This window comes from Syngnathoides biaculeatus, chromosome 6, assembly GCF_019802595.1.
Source record: "Syngnathoides biaculeatus isolate LvHL_M chromosome 6, ASM1980259v1, whole genome shotgun sequence".
Taxonomy (NCBI): Eukaryota; Metazoa; Chordata; class Actinopteri; order Syngnathiformes; family Syngnathidae; genus Syngnathoides; species Syngnathoides biaculeatus.
In genome coordinates, this window is record NC_084645.1 from 17,554,951 (window position 1) to 17,575,284 (window position 20,334).

At 40.9% G+C, this 20,334-nt stretch overlaps 1 protein-coding gene across 2 annotated transcripts in view; it reads left to right on the top strand.

Annotated features, from left to right (window-relative positions):
- Positions 1 to 702: 702 nt before the first annotated feature.
- Positions 703 to 20,334, top strand: part of bicd1a (bicaudal D homolog 1a) — a 33,457-nt gene continuing 13,825 nt past the window's right edge. For both annotated transcript variants that reach the window (XM_061822256.1, XM_061822255.1), the window contains exons 1-2: positions 703 to 918; positions 18,974 to 19,186. In XM_061822256.1, coding sequence (XP_061678240.1) covers positions 703 to 918; positions 18,974 to 19,186 — 429 coding nt within the window. The remainder of the gene's footprint in view (positions 919 to 18,973; positions 19,187 to 20,334) is intronic.

Consider the following 20,334-nt stretch of genomic DNA (forward strand, 5'->3'; position numbering starts at 1 on the left):
CTGCACATGAACCAAGACGTGAATTCTGCCACTTTTCAAGGGCTGGTGTGTCCAACATGACTCCCATGATGACAAAATCAGCACATGCCTCTTTTTTTCCAAAAGAAGATATTGCGGGTAATTACCAATTATAACAAAGATAGCTCAACACAAGCCTGGCTGTCAATACCATAAATGAGGAAAGGATAAGAGGTGATAAAATTTGACAAGGTCTTGTGTGAGTCTCAACTTTTCAACCAGGTTATTTCGTGTTTATGGCCCGTGTTATACTATCGTGTACTTTGAAGGATACTTGGAGGCGTGGGTCACGAGACACTTGAGACTGACTATAATTTAGTAAGTACATAGTGGGTGGAGTTGGAAAATATTCAGGGACGTGCATGGGCCTGCAGATGGCGCCCTTGCATCCATGAATGAGCAGAAATGACGCCGTGTTTTCCCGAGTGACCTGCTTTCAAAAGCACACGGCTGCATTTGTGTGCCGCCGCATTCCTTTTAATGACGTGTCCCAGCCGATAAGGGAGGCAAATACAAGAATTCTCCTATTTTCTGGCCGCTCTCCAGGAGAGGGGGCGTATATTCCGCATCCCCTGCATCCTCCTCCCTCCCGCCCGCCTCTGCGCTGGAGGGCGAGATCGGGAGGACAACTGCAGACCAACAGGCTGGGTGGGGGGACCCAGAGAGACGGACAGTGAGGGTGCGATGGCGGCCGGTACGGGATGCGGAGAGTCGGTGGATCAGTACCGGGCCGAGGTGGAGCGCTTGGCCCAGGAGCTGAGCGAAGCCAACCGGGAGAAGATCCGGGCTGCAGAATGCGGACTGGTAGTTCTGGAGGAGAACCAGGTGCTCAAGCACAAGTGTGCCGAACTGGAGAGCGAGCAAGAGGCTCTGAGGAAGGAGTTGGAACAATTACAGGAGGTAGGATTAACCCCACGAGCTCACTACAGGCAGGTGTGACCACAGCTAAAGGCACTTGAGAGGCGTGGACTGTCGGCCACTACCAACTAGTTCATAGCATCCTTTCACTCCCTCACCACCTGGGATGAATGCTCAATTGAAGTATGCATATATGAGAATATAATTAAATACAGTACACTTCTGTCAATATCCATTACAATTAATGGATGCATAGTCAAAATATATCTAACTTGTGACACATTTCTGCAAGAGGTAGACAAAAGCTCGCTTTCATTGGGCCACAACATCCATCCATTCATTTTCAAAGCCACTTATCCTCACAGGGGTCACGGGTGTACTGGAGCCTAACTCAGCTAACTTCATTGTTATGATAACATTTAAATTTGAAATAAAATACAATTCCGTTTGGTGCATGTAAAGTGTCACCTGGTATAACCTGAATGCCCGAATAGTCACCAAATTTGTCTTTGTGACTTTACCAGAGCAGCAAAATGTGTGTTAGATAGTGATTATTAGCATGGGTTTGAATCTCAGATCAGTCCCTCATGCATAGAGTTTTCTGTTTTCGTAGTTTTCTTCAGGTACGCCAGCTTTCTGACATTCCAAAAACAGGACTGTACAGTTTACCGAGAAGTGTAACGAGTGCGCAAATGACTGGGGACCAGTCTCGGGTGTACCATGCCACTCTTCTGAAGTCAGCTGGAACTGGCTCCAGCTTGCCTGACGAAGACAAGCAGTACAGAATGATAGCAGGAACTTAGTGGATGGTGGTTTGCATGTTCCTCTCACAGTCTCAGAATCTGGGTTTGAATAATGACTGCTCTAGTTGAGAGAGGTTTTAATGGACCAAATTTTGGTTATTTACACCTCCTATGAGTAACTCTCTAACAAGAACTTGAAATAAAGGTGTTAATTTCTTTTTTTGTGTGTGTGTGATATAAGTGGCCAGAAAAGACCGCTGACAGATACTTCTGTTTGACCAAATTTTGTGTCACTTTTGTCAACATTTGTCTCAGATTGGTTTCTTTTCCTCTGATTGGTTGCCTTCATAAGCCAATTGTGAGCCTGAAAGTGCTTGCTATGTTGATAGTGCTGGCTCAGGAGGATAGAGGAAGTTTGAAAGTGTCGCTAGTTTGGAGAAATGCAAAATGACCTGATTTGAGGCCTCTCGGCAGTTAAACGGCTGAAAGATGACAGGAATGTGTGGATGATTTTAATTTATATTTCACATGTTTACTGAGGTACCACAGAGCCAATATTACATGCCCAATACTGGCAAAATTGGCTTGGTACAAGACACAACCTTTAATTGTTTCCCTTTACATCTTCCTTTCTTGGACATTCCAAAAAAGATGTTTGTGAAATGAATTGAAGAAGTTGGCCATGTGAATGTGCGTTTGAATGATTGTTAGAAAATACTTCGCTGGACCTTTATAACTTAAAGCCATTCTTTTCACAACTGTTACTGTTTTAGTTCTGGGGGTCACCCAAGGTCCTTGACCCTAATCAGGAAAAGCAATCTAGAAAACAGATAGATAGATAATTTGTTTAGAACTAACTAACCAGGAAGCACTATTTCACAATATATTATACATTTACTGGCCACAAAATGGGAACACCTGCACAATCAAAATACATTCAAGAAAAGATCTGTGTAAAGCACTGAAACTTTACAATCATAAATAATATTTACTGGTTTTGAATGACACCCATTTATCACATTTTAACATTTTGGTGGCTTTTTTTCGCCATTCTTGAGAAAAATTATTTGCAGTGGAGTTTTACATTGGTGAAAATGGGAAATCCTTATAATAAACTAACAAATAGTACATCTGTTGCCATCTCTTCATGTTTTCATCCCTTGTGAGCTCACCATCTACCCGCCTGCTTGCCGCACCGTGCACTCACTCGCCTGACACCGGGAACATTTTCTGGAGGTGATATTACTTCCACAAAAAAACACCTCCCGGTCTTATCAGTCTGTCGCACGCTTCTGCGACTATAGCAGAGTACAAACCTTCTACTACAATAATATCACATCTACTATCTCTGCACTGCACTTTATATTATTGCATGCCAGGGAAACTGTAGATGGACGCTGATTCAGTGATTCAATCTCATAAAGAGTGACTGTAAAAAAAAAAAAAATCCAAAATGCATGACCTATGTTTCACCATTAATTGTTTTCCCTCATGTGGGACAGATTTTATGAATAGACCTGTGTATTTGTTAGTAAAAAATATAGAGTTGCAAATGGTCAAGGGACATCTTAAATTTCAACCTTGCAAGGTGATTTAATGGACAGGGAAAAATGTTTAGGCTGACCTCACCTCAAGCCACTAGAATACCATGATTGCTCATAAGTCCCCTATCTAAAGAACCGCGCGTATGATGACACATTATTTTGTTATTTTTTCTGCTTGGGGCATTTACATTTTTCTTTCTGAGTCTTCTGTGGTCAGACTTGTTCAAATCTTCTCCCATCGTTCATCAATCCAGCTGGGATTGTACAAAGTTTGCAGACATACAGGACATTCACCTTCAACACGAGACACACAGGGTGGAAACATTGGGTCATTCGTTTCTATAAGGGATTAATCTAAAACTATTTGTGTTATTGTGCATGATTCCCTTTGGAACTGCTGCAAGTAGAAATGAAGAAATAAAGTGCATTTTGTGTTTGGGGACTGAAAGTGCTCTTGCACTTTAAAGCCTTTTCCCACCACCACCCCTCCCCTCATTCCGACTGCATGCCCTCCAGCCCACTCACTCTCTCCATCCTGTATGCTCTAGATGTTTCTGGATAGTTGCCTGAGCCATGGCAGGGGCCCATTACTTAGTGATTCTAGCTTGTTAGTTCTGTCTCTGGGCAGATCCACCTCAGACCGGGCAGTGGAAGCAGAAGAAGGAGGAAGAAGATGAAGGAAGATAAGGATGGAGTGACTGTGTTTTTTTTTTTTTACTTATTATTATAGACCGGCACAGTAGCCTTCTTATAAATAATAGCCTCATGCAGATTTTCTACTCACAACTCTCCCCAGAACAAAATAGAAACCCCACACAAAAGCAGTCAAATGCTATGAGTTTTATGAGTTGTTTTGAACAAAACGTTCTGTCTGCTAGAAATTCCGCATCTTTGTTTTGTTTCCTGTTACTGTTTTGCCCATTAGAATATTCTTGAGTGTTATTATTTTACAGACAAAGACACACTTATTGTTGCTAATGTACTGACTAAGTACTTGAGCCCGCCTGCCTATTACTTCCACCCCACTTGAAACCACATGCATGTCTCAGAAGAAATTTAAAGTAAAAAAAATTATCAGTCAGACAGTCAAATGTAATGCAAATTGTTGCAGTACATACACCGATCAGCAACAACATTCTGACCACTTGCACAATATAATAAGACTTACTACAATCTGAAATTGTACATTTCAAAAGAGAATAATATTTACTTTAATTTTGTTTGACATCTAATATGGTATTATGACAACACACACACACACATACAGTATATATATATGGATCTATCCATTTTCTGAGCCACTTATCCTCACAAGGGTTGCGGGAGTGCTGGTGCCTATCCCAGCTGTGAACAGGCAGGAGGCAGGGTACACCCTGAATTGGTTGCTAGCCAATCACAGGGCACATGGAGACAGACAATAGTCGCACTCACAATCACACCTAGGCGCAATTTAGAGTGTCCTATTAATGGTGCATGTTTTTGGGATGTGGGAGGAAACCGTGTTGCCCGGAGAAAACCCACGCAGGCTCGGGGAGAACATGCAAACTCTACACTGGTGGCGCCAGAATTGAACCCAGGTCCTCAGAACTGTGAGGCAAGCGCTTTACAACTGAACTATCATGCCGCTGATATATGTATACAGTGTGTATGTATATCCATCTATCCATCCAACACTTTTCTACCACTTCTCCGTGTGGAATCGCAGGGGAAGTAGTTTCAGCAGGCATACCGAGATATCCATTTCCCCAGCCACTTCTTCCAGCTCTTCCGGAGGGATCCCGAGGCGTTCCCAGGCCAGCCGAGAGACAGTCTCTCCAGCATGTCCTGGATTGTCCCCGGGGTCTCTTTCCAGTGGGACATGCTCGGAACACCTCACCAGGGAGTCGTCCGGGAGGCATTCGGATCAGATGCCCCAGCCACCTTATCTGGCTCCTCTCAATGTGGAGGAGCAGCGGCTCGACACTGAGCCCCTCCCGGATGACCAAGCTTCTCACCCTATCTCTAAGGGAGAGCTGAGGAAACTCATTTCGGCCACTTGTATATATATATAAAGGGTGAGATAGAGAGAGAGGGGAGGGCGAGAGAGAGAGAGAGAGAGAGAGGAGAGAGAGAGAGAGGGGGCGAGAGAGAGAGAGAGAGAGAGAGAGAGTCAGAAAAAAGCTGGGACGGGTGGCGAAAAAGACTGAGAAGGTAGAATCATGCTCATCAAACACCTGTTTGTAACATCCCACAGTAAACATTCTAATTGGAAACAGGTGGGTGCTGTGATTGAATATAAAGGGAGCTTCCCTGAATTTTCCAGTCATTCACAAGCAAAGATGGGGTGAGGGTCACCTCTTTGGGAACAAGTGTGTGAGAAAATATTCAAAGTCGAATGATCGAAGAGTTTAAGGACAATGTTCCTCAAAGTACAATTGCAAGGAATTTAGGGATTTCAGCATCTACGGGCCATATAATCAAAAGGTTCAGGGAATCTGGACAAACTGAAGCTGAATGCACTAAAGACTGTAGAGATGATTCGGGACTTAAGGAAGCATCCTTCACTATAGCTGCCCCTCACACTGTCCAACTATCTTGCGTAATCCATCAAATTCCAGGAAAATTACAGTCTCACAGGACCTGAGTGGGAGACAAACATCAACTTCATCCTCAAAAAAGCCCAGCAAAGGATTTAAATCTTGCAGCTCCTGTGGAAGCACAGGCTGCCATGAGAGCTGCTGAGACAGTTCTACACAGGGGTCATCAAATTAGTACTGTGTACCTCCATCACAGTTTGGTTAGGGGCCACCCACAAAAAAGACAATTAAAACTGCTGAACCGATTGTTAGCACCACCCATCCTACCCTTGCAGACTTGCCTCCCACCCGAACTAGGACAAGATCAGCCAGGAGCCTATCAGACTCTTCCCTCCTTCCCTCAGGTAGGCACTATTGAACAATGCAAACTGAAACTAGCAGACATTCCAACAGCTTCTTCCCTCTTGCAATTCAATTCTTGAACAGCAAATGTACAAGTCCACTGCAACATGCTGTCAATTTTCTGGCTGGAGTTTGTTGTCACATTCTTCTGAGCCAATTGTTATTCTATATGATATATGATAGACTACCACACGATTAGTCACTTTAAAATGCAAACACCATTTGATGTCTCGACACCCTTGCCATGACGCAGTGGTCATTGGACTGGGCCATCACTCTCATGTGCATTCCAGCTGCTGTAAATGCTAGACGACAGCATCATTCCCACAACTGTGAATTAAAAAAAAAAGTTCCATGTCAATTGACTGTCTATTGTGGTACTCAACTCATACTACGGTGGCTCCAGCTACCAAAGACAAATTCCTTGTCTGTTCTTTACATATGTGGCGAATAAAGCTGATTCTGCTTTTTATTCTGAAATCACTGCTTGTACGTGGCAAAGCCCAAAACCAACATTGACTGCCCCTGACCTTCAATCCTCGGGCGACACTGCATCAAAAACCAACATCTCTGTTTAAAGGACACCACCACATGGGCTCAGAAACAACCAATGTCAGTAAATAAAGCTCAGTACTACATCAGTAAGTTCAATTTAAACATCCACTATCCAAAGCAAAAGCCATTTATCAACAACACCCAGAAACGCCGCCCGCTTCACTGGGCCCGAGCTCATCTAAGAGGAAAAGAACCATCCAGACTGTTACGGGTGCAAAGTTCAAAAGCCAGCATCTGTAAGGTTATGAGGCTGTGTTAGTGCCAATGCAATGGGTAACTTACACATCTGTGAACATTAATGAACATTAATGCTGAAAGGTACATAGAGGTTTTGGAGAAACATGTACTGCAATCCAAGTAATGTCTTTTTCATGGATGCCCCTGCTTATTTGAGCAAGACAATGCCAAACCACATTCTGCTCATGTTACAACAACAAGACGATGGCGAAAAAGAATGAAGGTACTAAATTTCCCTACCTGCAGTCTTCCACTGAAAATGTGTGGCGCATTATAAGGTATAAAATATGACAATAGAGACCCCCGGATAGCTGAATCTGTGGATCAAGTAACAATGGGGGAGAAATTCCACCTACAAAGTTTCAAAAATTAGTGTCCTCATTTCCCAAATGTTTATTGAATGTTGTGGCCATAAAATTCAAAGTTAACGATTATTTGCTAAAAACAATGTTTATCAGTTTGAGCATTAAATATTTTGTTTTTTCAGCATTCTAATTTAAAACATCTCGATTGTGAATGTTTTGAAACAAGACATCAATTTTTGGTCGTAAATCTGTCCTGGGGATGCATTCCAGGCTTGTCAGCCTCCTCCTTTGTCTCGATGCTCCTCTTACATTAGCTTCCAGAGGTGGGAGAGCAGTAAACATCGAGAAATGAGGAGGATCAATATATAGTGAGATGGTTTTGTTCCCTCTCTTCTTTCTGTTCAGCCCACCATCCCCCTCTCCCAACATGGCCCGTGGCCCTCTCCTTATACTCCCCGCACTCTTTCGTATGTGCTCCTCCTTGGGGTGAAGTGGGGATTTTGCATCCATTTGTTTGGTGTGCAATTTGCTGAACTCAGCTGCAATATGCCGTGTATGAAAAAAATATCATATATTGATCTATAGGATGTATTTTGGGGTGTTTATAAAAAAAAGGGGGTTCATCCAAACTACATTGAAAATGTTTTAGTGCATTGAAGTCAGTCTGCAACATAGTTTAATCAATGTACATTTCTGTCTTCATTGGATATTTTACACACACTACGATCATAGGTGAAACACAATTGTGCCATTGTTCATTCAGATACAAAGGTGGGAGTGTGGGTGGATGATACTGATAATATATTATATATACCAGGTTACCTTTGAACCCAGCAACAGGCTCAGTGAAGCAGCTGAGTATCTTTATAAGGAGCCCTTTGGTTGCCCAAAAACGTGTTAACTTCACTGGCTTGTGTGTGTGTGTATTCTGAACCAGAGGTGAAGGTCATTCGTCAGCACTTTTTTCCCTGCATGAGGGTGTCCCATGTCGGTGAATGCGGCAGTACAGAAGGGGGTGTTTGGGTGCGGATGTTGTGATTGAGAACAGTGAGGGAGGGACGGCGGGGCAGCGTTGTGGTGTGTGACTCCAACACATCACTTAGATCCCTTTGTTGTTTCTGCCTCGGTGGTTGTGTTGATGAGGGCAGGGCGAGTGAGCCATGGCTTTTCTGTGTAGAATGACTGGCTGGGTAGAAACAGAACAAACTGTAAAAAAACAAAAAACAAAGGAAAAAGAATTCCCCCATTGTTTTCCTAGAGTTGAGCTTCCCTCAACATAGATTTGGACAAAATTTTCATTTTTTAACATTTCCATGGCCAAGGATGTAAAATTATACTTCTAATTTCACTCAATGGATTTTCAAGACGAACTTTTCAATATACAGTACACTGTATCAATTATTTTTTTCAAGAGTCCAAACAGTCACCATTATAAAATCCTTCTTCATCAGGAGTGTTTGTGAGTGCTTCAAATGTTTGAAGTAACATTTCAATGTCATTAATTCTCCTTCAAGATAATCGTCAGTCAGACAGATAATACTAATCTGTATCAGTAATCTACTACAAACAATAACTGTTAAAATGAAACACTTAATGGAAATGAATGGCAAATAATGAATATGTGTGCCACACAATGCAATTTTTTTAACGTATAAAATGAAATCAATCCGTAATGTAAAGTAAAACCTTGAAACATCAACTTTTTTTCAATCAACAGTCATCTAGCAACCGACCAGTGTGCCGTGAGCTAGCTAGAGGCTAGTGCAAGAAGTCACTCAGTCCTTCTAGTAGCTCACAGTCTAATCCACGACATACAGACCCCAAATCCCCAAATTATTTACAATACAGTAATGTATCTGCACATTTACACAATTATCAAACTTAACTCTGTTTCTAAGCTATTCATACACACTAGTTGAGAATATTCACAGGTGTGGCAAGGCCCATCCCTCTATCTGTTAGGCGGCACTGTCTGCGTTGTGAGCGTGAGCCTGGACTGATTGAGTTTGATTGAGAGCTAGCCAGTTATTATTGAAATGCTGTAATAAGAAGCTGCTTTTCATAACTTGCTGACAGACGAGGGAGGAAATTTCTTTTTATTTTACTTCCCCCGGTTTTCCGCCTTGCTCGGGCATGGTCGGTTTTCCAGGGATTTCAGAAGGGTCAGACCATAGACTGCAGGATTCCCATAAAAATTACTTGCCATCAAGTCATCAACTGAGACAACAGCCCTGGTGCCTAGTGGATGGAGGTACGGGCCTTCCCACGTATGTGTGAATATTCTCAACGTGTATATGTGGATGTCTTTACGTATGCCTGTGACTGCAATAAAACCCTATGAGTCACTCCGTGGAAGCCTCGGGAGTCTGTTCCACCAGGCTGCTTTTTGTTAGGGTTAGATGGTACAATGCAATCAGATGAGTCCATCCTCCATTTCAATGTTTCTTTCATGCCACTCAGATGACTCTTTGGAAGCAGTAGAAAATTATCCACCGAGTGATTTTCTTAATATAATTCCTTCCTCGTGTACGTTTATTTGTGTCACTAATAAGTGAATGAAGGAGAATCAGTGAAAGAAGTCAAGCAGAGAGGAGACATTGTAGGTCAATTTCCACACAGTCGATGTTAGTGCTCTATTTCTTATCCACCGGAGGCAAATATCTAAAAGGGATAGTACTTATGCCCTCGGTGCTTTGTTGAAACGGAACAGGCTAATTTAGAAGGGGGAACTGATTGAAATGTTTCTTCCCATGAGAAATAAATGAAAATACACAGTAATCAATCAGAATTTATGCATGGAATAAAATAATACCCACAAGGCAAACTTTGATTTTAAGTACAAATCAACCATTACGTTTCCATTCTTGTTTTGATCCTTATGCCTTCTCACCTAAGAGCCTTGTTCAATACATTCAATTTTTCTACTTCAATTGATGACTGTATTTCATTTTCTTCTCTCAAAAGAATCAATGTACAGTAATTGCAACATTATTTTTTCTTTTTCGGTATTTTCACTCTCTTGCTCATTTTTTTCTACCTTTTAGCCTCATCGACCTTGCGATCTGAAAAGGAATGGTCTCTTCAGCACTGACAGTTAGTATACTTCCTGAATGAGAGTGCCTGTAGCCAAGTGTATTTTTAACTATTTGTGTGTTGTCGCATGAAAGGCCATCAATGCCATGTGTTGTTGGGGTTGACATGCTGCTGGTGTCCTTGCAGGCACATTAGCAAGCAGAGGGAAGAATTTCAGTATGACACAGTTACAGATGGTATACAACCTGCTAGCAATAGAATGCATCTTCTTTCGATCTGCCCACTCAGTTAACAAAGCACGCATTCCTATTTACAGTTTGTAATGAGACACCAAAGGCATAAATAATATCATACAAAATTTTTAAACAAAGGATAGCAGGTGAAAGTATAACTAATACAGACATCTAAACTGTTTTATGTAGTCTTTTAACATGTGCTGTTGTTTTTTTATCACTGCAAATGTGTTAAATTGGCCTCCTACGTTTTCTTATTACAGTCCAAAAAATTTCCGAGTTGGAAACAGGAATTGTACTCATGATGATCAATACCGCAAATAACAATCGTCAGTCTCCTCGCCCAATACAAGATGTCTGCCATCATATCACGACTGACCTGTGAGAGCCAGGACAGAGCCAAAGGACATCTCGTACGCAAAAAAGACTAAAGATAACTAGAGGAAGGTATAAAATAATTTACTCTAACTTAATCTTATCTGGTAACTACTATACATACCACAAATTACTGTTAGCATACCCACAACACGGGATAAATAGTACCAGTAGTTATTCTAATATATGGCCAGATCGTTACATTGTAGTTATCCTAACTTTATGGTGGCATAGTACTATTAGTAATAGCATTACAGAGGAGGCACCATATAATTCAGTTGCTCAATTAAAGACCGGATTTCCACATCATTATGTCCAACAGATAAATCGTACAGACTGACGCTGTTAGAACAAAATCAGATTTGTGGGGAGGATTGGGATCTTTGGACCACACTTTACAGCAAGCTGCTTCTTAACCGACCCATTCATTGTCCATCAGCCAAGCACACAAATGTGATTCTGGGAAGTAATCCAACGTTCTTTCTTATCACGAGCAGACTTGAGCCAAATGAAATCATTCTAACAAGACATCCTGTATCTTTATTTTGAAAAGCGGCATGTCTTTGGCAGTCCTTCCACTGCCTCATGCCCGCTTCGCTTTGTGTATAGTGTGAAAGCAGCAGATGTGGCTCTTGTCAGTGGCACAGATCATCCACTGGAAATCCAATTTAACAGTTTTAGGCCATCTTTTTATGGATTATAGTGTCATTGTAGTCCAATTGTTGCAGTGGATGTGATGAACAATAGATATTGAGCACTAAACAGTTTTTCGGAGAAAGCAGAAAATGAGCCAATTCATTAAACGTTCAGATCGTCCGAGCTTACAGATAGAAACATGCAATGGTGGAGGAATCTACAGTATATGATGCATATATCTTGAGTCAGGAGCGGAATCAGAAAGAAAATATCTGTATGATGTAATACATATAATCATACTGTTTGAAACTGAATGGTAAGAAACAATTTTGCACTAAAATTTGTAATATACCGGCATGGGAAGTTAAGGCCAACAAGATTAGAAAATGAGTTTATCGACTCAGGTGTGTTTGACACCACTGCCAACTTCAGTCACTTTGACTAAATAGTTTACATTCTGTAAATGCTAGTGTTCAACTCTATCTGAATAACTTTGTAAAGGCATGTTATGCTATACAGCTGAAAGGAGGGACTTAATGTTGCAGCCAGTAAGTGTCAATTTTATATTCATACAGCCTTTTTGTATGGGATGACATTTTCTGTCAGGCTGTTCTACGACATTGCTGTTTTTCAGCATCTTCTGTGACTGCTACTGGGCCCTGGTAACCCAACATCACCATACTTGTGGAAAATGTGCCTCTGTGTGTGCGCGTATACGTATTTTAAACACAGATGACACATCTCTCGACTTGGCAATTTTTCTCTTGGCTGAAATGCACACGGGGACATTTCCCCAACCTTAAGAAGAACAAAAACAGCATGGAGGGCATTTTCTCTCCAGAATCTATAGCACAGTGACTTCTTATAAATGTGAGATTAAATAAAAACATATGATGAATGTAATTGTAAACAAAAAGAAAGAACAGAAAACAATAAAACCCCTTGAGTTGAGAACAATACGTTCCTGTGCTTAGATAAAAGGAAAAAAAAGTTCCATTTGAATTAATGGAATACAGAACCTATGCCTGGGTCAAACTGATTAAACCTAAAAAGAAATTGGCATTTGGAAATGTAAAAGCGTTAAACAATGGGCCAATCTACCTTAACTTTGAACACAAGTGAGGATGTGTATTTTTTTTTTTTTTTTGTGAAATTTTGAAATTTCATGTTGATGCAGTTTTGTTGTTGTTGTTGTTGTTGCGCCTCTTCTGCATCAATGCATGTTGCCTCTCTCCGTGGTCCTGAAATCCCTGAAATTGTCAGGCAGAGTGACCATCTGGACTGTCTCCAACTGTACAGATGTGTGTCTATGTGTGCCAATCATAACTTCTTGTGAGTTTACTAATACTCTACCATGATTGACACAGTCCACAACTTCATCGCAGCACGTTTGCAGCAGGGATTAGAGCTCAGCAAGCTGCCTTTTGGATGAAATTCCAATCACTTTTTGCTTCAAGTTTCATTGAAAAGATTATATTTTGACTGACATATTTCAACTCCACTTCTGTTGCCAGGTTATAATACTTTGGGATTTTCCATTATAGTTAATTATTTATGTTTTGACCCTTCTTTTTCAGATTCAGTCCGTTTTTATTAGTTTTCAACTCAAGTTTCAAGTTTGTGTTACTTTTAACTTTTTGAAATATGTTTTAAGTACAAAATTAAAAAAGGCACTCTGGTGGTGTACATTTGCCTCAGAGTTCCGATGGCCTGGGTCCAATCCCGGCTCGTCCTGTGTGGAGTTTGCATGTTGTCCCCGTGCATGTGTGGGTTTTCTCCGGGCACTCCGGTTTCCTCCCACATCCCAAAAACATGAATTAATTGGCCACTCTAAATTGCCCCTAGGTGTGATTGTGAGTGTTACTGTTGTCTGTCTCCATGTGCCATGTACCCTGCCTCCTACCCATTGACAGCTGGGATAGGCTCCAGCACTCCTGCGATCCTCGTGAGGATAAGCAGCAAAGAAAATGGATGGATGTATAGCAGTCTCCAGAATTTCAAGTGTAGTAAGTGCAATGTGCAGTACTGCTTGTAAGGTTAGATTAGCTGCATCACAACTCAGAGTAAAACATTTCAGCAACACTCGGGTTTGGCCTGGGCAGCAGTCAATAACACAGCTCTGCCGTTAAAGTCACTTCTAGATGACACACAAAATGAACAGCAATTCCCAAAGGACTATTCTGCCTTTCTTCTCTCTTCTCCCTTTCTTCCGCCCTACTTCTTTCTTCTTTCTTTTTTCTTGGTTGTGTAATTATGACTCTACTGATATAATATTCATTTAAAATCTATGCTGAATGGTCATGAATGAGATGAACTGATGAAAATAACAACAGCTAACGACATTTTTGCTATTATTGTAATTATTTTTAGTGTTGCAAAAATAAAATCTCATTTTAGTAGGTTTTGTTTTGTTTATAAAAGAGTCTCATTTTTTTTCAATTTTAGTTATTGTTCATTTTCTCTAATTCGTTCTGTTGCACATTATGAATTAGCTATGGTATTCACCTTAGCACAGTGGTTCCTTGATAACCAAATAACACGAATTGCAAATTTTTTGGTATACAAGCGGGTTTTTGTTTGTTTTTCTGCCTTGAATTGAGAGCAAATTTCTTCAATAAAATGAAATATTTTTATAAAATAAATATTTGACCAATCCACACAACTTTGTTTGCTTCATGAAAAGTCGCTATCTTAATGCTAACACACTATGCTAAACATCTTACACCACAAAGTAACATAATTAGATTACAACATTTTAAGCAGCAAATATTTTAACACAAACATGTAGTAAGATAATGTAACAAAACCTCTAGGGATGTATTTTTTTAACCTCTGTGAAAAAAAAAGATTGACTTTACTGCAGCTGAGTGGAATTAGTATATTTCATCTATTTATGATGATGATGATGATTATTATTATTATTAAATATTACAGTACGGTACCCCCGGTCAAGACATGCACACCAGAAGGAGCAGCAGAATGTCAATGGGCAGTGAAGGATTAAATCATGATGCACATACATTATTTATTATTTACATTCTATTTGATTATACACGACATGCTGGGACAACTGGTTAGAGCGTTGGCCGCACAGTTCTGAGGACCAGGGTACAAATCCCAGCCCCGGCTGTGTGGCGTTTGCATGTCCTCACCTTGCCTGTGTGGGTTTTCTCTGGGCATTCCAGTTTCCTGACATATCCCCAAAAACAGAGACTCTTGCCCCTAAGTGTAATCGTAAGTGATTGTTGTTAATCTCTATGTGCCCTGCGATCAAGTGGCATCCAGTTCAGGGTGTACCCCGCCTCCTCCCCAATGACTCCTAGGATAGGCTCCAGCACTCCCCCAACCCTTGTGAGGATAAGTGGCTCAGAAAATGGATGGATATTTAGTTATGCCCTACTTCTCGCTCATTACTCACAACCTAGTGAGGATAAGTAGAACGGAAGATGGATGACTGAATGAATAAATATTTCCCTATGCTAATATTTTATTGTTTCTTTTAATGCAGCGCTTTACTGTTGAGTGCTATTTTGCTTTTATTAAAAATCATGTTGCAAATTTTCAGGGAGCTTTTGGGGGTGTGGAAGAAATGAATGATTTTTTCATTCATTTGAATGGGGAAAGATGATTTAAGATAAAGTACAAGGGCTTTGAGCATGGTCACAGAGCATATATCCTGACAGCCTAATTAAAACTAACATTTATTTTAACACCGTTCCACAGTGAATAATTCAGGAGGGAAAACGTTTGGTTTTTTCTCTAAATGTTGTGGATTCACCCTGAAAATTGACTACAGGGAAGACCTGCTGCATGGCGTTAATTATGAAAGGTGATGGCGTTTAATTGGGGTTGTAAGAGTGTAAAAATAGATAGACGCACACACTCCGTAGCTCCCGGTCCCTCCCCTGACTCCTCATTAGCAGCTACTACAGATGGGTAAGGATTTCGAGTATAGCCCTTCCCCCTTGTAGTGCCTTATCAATGGGATTGTGTCCCTTTTACACTCCTCCTACGATGGCCTCTGGCTGAGTACATGCAGGTGCAACACCATTGTCTGCACTTGACACACAAGGCTGAGGCGCCTGAGGTTGAATACATTACAGGGCTTTCTTTCTCCAAATTGGCTGCCAATCACCTTTTTATGAATATCATTGTGAGGAAGCGCTATTTTTCCCTAGCCACACTATTCTATACATGCAGAACTGTGCTATATCTGCCAAGTAGGACACAGTCACAGGACAGAAAGGAACCATCATTACAATGACTCAGCACGCATGCGTTGTCAGTGTGTTTCACATAATTAGCTGGAAAACACAAAGCTGTCAATGTGATATTTTTAGCTGAGGGCGACTGCCCTGCAACAGGCCAGTCAGAGCATTGTGCAAGAGCAATGAGTCATAAGCCATTAAGTGCACTTTCTGTGACTCCCCCCTACTGTACATTGAGCGCTGGCAAAAGGGGGTGGACTGTAACAACACACATCTATCTGCATGGAACAACAAAATCCATCTCCATGAATGCAATCCAAAATAATAATTTCCAGTCTGTTTGTCTGTGAATTTATCAATTACAAATAATGCAAATATAATGCTTAACTTTATTTTCATATCAACTTCCTAAAAATCACATCAATGAAGCGATAAAATAAACAAAGAAGAAGATAAAATGTCTCTGAAATTAGGGGGGAGGAGGGGGACTATTTACACAGGCAGAATAAAATGACCACTTATATAAAAATACCACTTAAAGACCCAGTAATGTAATTTTTGTGGGGGGATTCCACATCAAATATGTTTGAAGGTAAGCACTAGAATATCTGCAAGGAGTGCGACAATTTAATACTGAATTGCGAAAATATTGCATTTCAGTAAACTCTTTTTCACTTTCTCAGTTGACCAGATTTTTTTTCCTCCACATTTTTTGAATCAGGCCTCCGGCAGGAGTCATCCCTTTGTCCCTCTGTCTCAACACCACGCATCCTTATTCCATGCAGTTGGTATTTCGAGCAATTGCCACTTCCTTATTATTATAATTTTGGAGGAAAATGATAGCTTGAGCCATTTGTAAAGCAACTGCGGGCAGTAACTCATCATGTTGTGCCTACAAATTTAAAAAAAAAAAAAAAAACTTCCCTAATGTGTTACTCACTGTGTTTGTCATCACCTGACTTGGTTTTAAATCATTTGCATGTCCGCATAGTCCACAGTATTTTTTTTTTCTTTTATTGGCTGGTCAGTGAAAGGCTGAGCTTCAAACAACTTTCTACTTCATATAAACAACAAAGCTGACTTGTTTTTCTTAAAAAAAAAAAAAAAAAAACATATTTTCACATGACGTTCGTCAGATATTTGAAGCTTATTGAATCTGTTGAGTTTTGTGTCCATAATGAAAATGCCATTTAACTATTGGGACATCACAACTTCAGGGCATTAAAGTGGAAGAAAATATGGAGCTGGTCCTCCATTGCAGTGCCTTTCTCTAACAAGACCTTCTCCAGGAGTTATGCTGCGTGTTCCAGATAGCTCGTGGAGGTGACTTATTTTGATGACACAGTTTAGCATTGCAAGATCATGCTCGGCGGCACGGTGATCAGCCGGAAAGCATTGGCCTCAAAGTTCTGAGGATTTGGGTTCAATCCCAGCCCTCCCTGTGTGGGGTTTGCATGTTCTCCCCGTGCCTGCGTGGGTTTTCTCCAGGCAGTCTGGTTTTCTTCCCACATCTCAAAAATGGACTGGATTGTCAGTGTGGCTGTTTGTCTCTATGTGCCCTGTGATTGGCTGGCAACCAGTTCAAGGTGTACCCTGCCTACTGCCCGTTGACAGCTGGAATGGGCTCCAGCACTTCCCGGGAGCCTTGTGAGGATAAGCGGCTAAGAAAATGGATGGATGGATGGATGGATGGATGGATGGATGGATGGATGGATGGATGGATGGATGGATGGATGGATGGATGGATCATGCTAACATGTCTTCAGAGTTTGTTTTCTTGACTGTGCACAGTTATTTTAGAGTCTTGACCAACGTGAATCTAAACTGTTGTGGTTAGGATCCAGCACCCTTGCAACAGCAAATAAAAACAACAACAAAATAATTACCAGCATAGAATGAGATTTACAGTAGTATACACAATATTCAGTTTTTTCCCCTTTATTTTAAAACATATTTCAGTTTAATTGATTTAGGCGTGTGTGCGTGTATAACAGCTTTACTGTTGGTTTCAGATTGCAAATTCTCCCTTTTGTGTTCCCCATGTGCTGGAAATCCAGTATGTGGGGCCCCATGAGGCCGGCTTTCCCCCTCTTCCTCCTCCAGAGTTCAGCTGCGGGTGACTGTGCTGCCACTCGGACATTAGCAGCCGCTCTTGCGAAGCGCAAATTTGAGCTCATTCAGTCAAACAGTGCTTTGCATTCATTAAAGCTGTTGTTCTCTTAATTATTCACTAGAATCCCAGTGTGGTTCCCCATGTATTGTGAAAGTGTATGAGGCAAAGCAAATAATATGATTTAGATATTGCTTCAAATGTTCGTTAATATTTCTCCCTCTCACACTCTGATGGTCAGCAAGTCTGCTTCACAGTTGAGAGGTTCCGAGTTTGGATCTCACCTCAGTTCTTCTTGTGTTGAGCACCATGTCTGCATGGGTTTTGTCTGGGTACACATTCCCACATTCCTAAAAGTAGTCTGGCAGGTTACGTGAAAACTCTAAATTGTTCATAGTTCTGTATGTGAATCTAAATGATTGTTTGTCTCCATCCTGGCTTGTGTTTGCTGGACACCAGTCTTGAGTGTACGCTGCCCTTTGCCCAAAAATCAGCTGGAATCAGGCCCAGTCCAGCTCTCCAGAGGCCCAAATGTGGGGAATGCGAAGAGAAAATGGATTGCTGGATCACAATTAATAATGTCTCATAGGCTCAGTGTGGAAGTTATGTTTTGCATTGGTGTGGGTTCATGTATTCATATTCCAAGGATATTACAATTAAACACAATTGAGATTACACACATCTAGTTAGTCATCGTGTATGAGGTGTGCATTTGGTGAAGTGGCATTTCTTGGGAACTTGGCACAGGGCTCAACTTGACTGAGTCACATTTTTTTTGTTCTGAAAAAAATATGAATAGTCTATTTGTTAATGTATTCACAGCATTTTAAATGTATTTACTGTATTGTTAATCTTATTATTGTAATAGCTGATGCATGTACAGTGGCCTTTTTTGGTTATAGCTGGATGACAGTTCAGTTGTGTTGTTGTCTCCTTACTTTTAATTTTTCCAACGTAGCCTCAGCAGCTTTATAATGACACATCAGCGCTCACTGCTGTGGAAACCTGTGTCAGGAAGACGGGAACAGTGTCTCTATTGATCAAATGAAACCTCATCCCTTTTAGATATATAATTCAAGTATTGTTGAGTGCAACTCGAGAAAGTGGTTGTCTTGCATGCCAAAAGCTCATCCGTTGGTTAGAATGTTGATGTGGAATGAAAAATGTCAATTTACCAGACAGCAATTTTCATTTCCTCAGGCATTCGGCCAAGCATACAGCATCCAGCGGAAGGTGGCTGAGGACGGTGAAAGCAATGAAGAGACGCTGTTGCAGGAGTCTGCCTCCAAGGAGGCAGACTACATGTCTCGTATTTTGGAGCTGCAGACGGACCTGTCCGTGAGTCGCTCTGTGACTTCCAACACCCAGTCAGAAAATGAGAGGCTCAACGGAGTCATGCTAGAGCTGCGAGAGGTGAGTTTCTGAAAGACATTCTTTGTATTGTTGCCCCAAAGTACCCCACATCTAACCCAAACCACGTCTTGAGGAAAAACAATATGGTTGTAAAAGTGAACGTCAATAAGATGAAGCAAACAAGTACTTTGTGCAAATCTCAGATGTTTATAGATCATATTTTTATAATATAAGCAATGCCTAAACAACACTTGTATCATTTGTTGTGGCATTACTTTGATCTAGAGAACCACCCCCACCCCCCCCCAAAAAAAACCTTAATTAAAAATCCATTGAGATGTATTTGGTGACATTTATTCAGCAGAAGTCAGAGGAATTACAATTTATCTTGTTCTTTCTCATTATTAGTGAAACCCTCAAGGCACTCTTAAACTTCTGTCAAAAGTTATTCCGACTCAAAGGAACAGAATACCCAAAGTGATGCTTTAAAAGGGGTCAGCTTGCTAGGACGTGATGTTCTGTGACACTTCAGATTGTATTATTGCTATTTAAAATCCTAATACATTTGTTTCTCTTTTAAAAAGTTTCAAATTAACCTTTAGGTCCACCCAAAGAATGTCTACTATTTTTTATCTTCTATTTCAATGACTGCAAAAAGAAAATATTCCTTATGTTCTTCCAAGTTTGTGTATTATTGTTACAGTTAAAGCCTGAAACGGGAAAATGTATGTTTATTGTTGACACATTACAAAAGTGCCGATGTGTAAGTGTGTCCGCAGACATTGTGGTAGCATAGGGTTCGAGTCGGGGTCAGACACCCAAGCCATGACCCCATTGTCGGGGGCAAATCCGGAGCTAAAGTGCGGAATAAGCTGAATGCCCTGAGCGCAGCACGTGCGGGACTCAGTCAGCCAGTCTACGACTATGACAAGACTTAAGGCACACCAATCCTTATTTTAAAATATCCGAGCAAATTTTTTTAGGCAGAATTTATCAAATACATTCAGATACAGTGCTTTCTTGACTCCTTGTTTTACCATACAACAACTAACACTGGTCACTCTATCTGTACTGTTAGCTCCAACGATTAGACTGTACGTCTATGGACTTGAATATTTAGCTTCTATTAACTTCAAGAGTTTTAGAGCTGCTGTCAGCACTTGTGAGGCTCAAATAATTTCTTAATGATCTGCATGCACGGTCTAGTC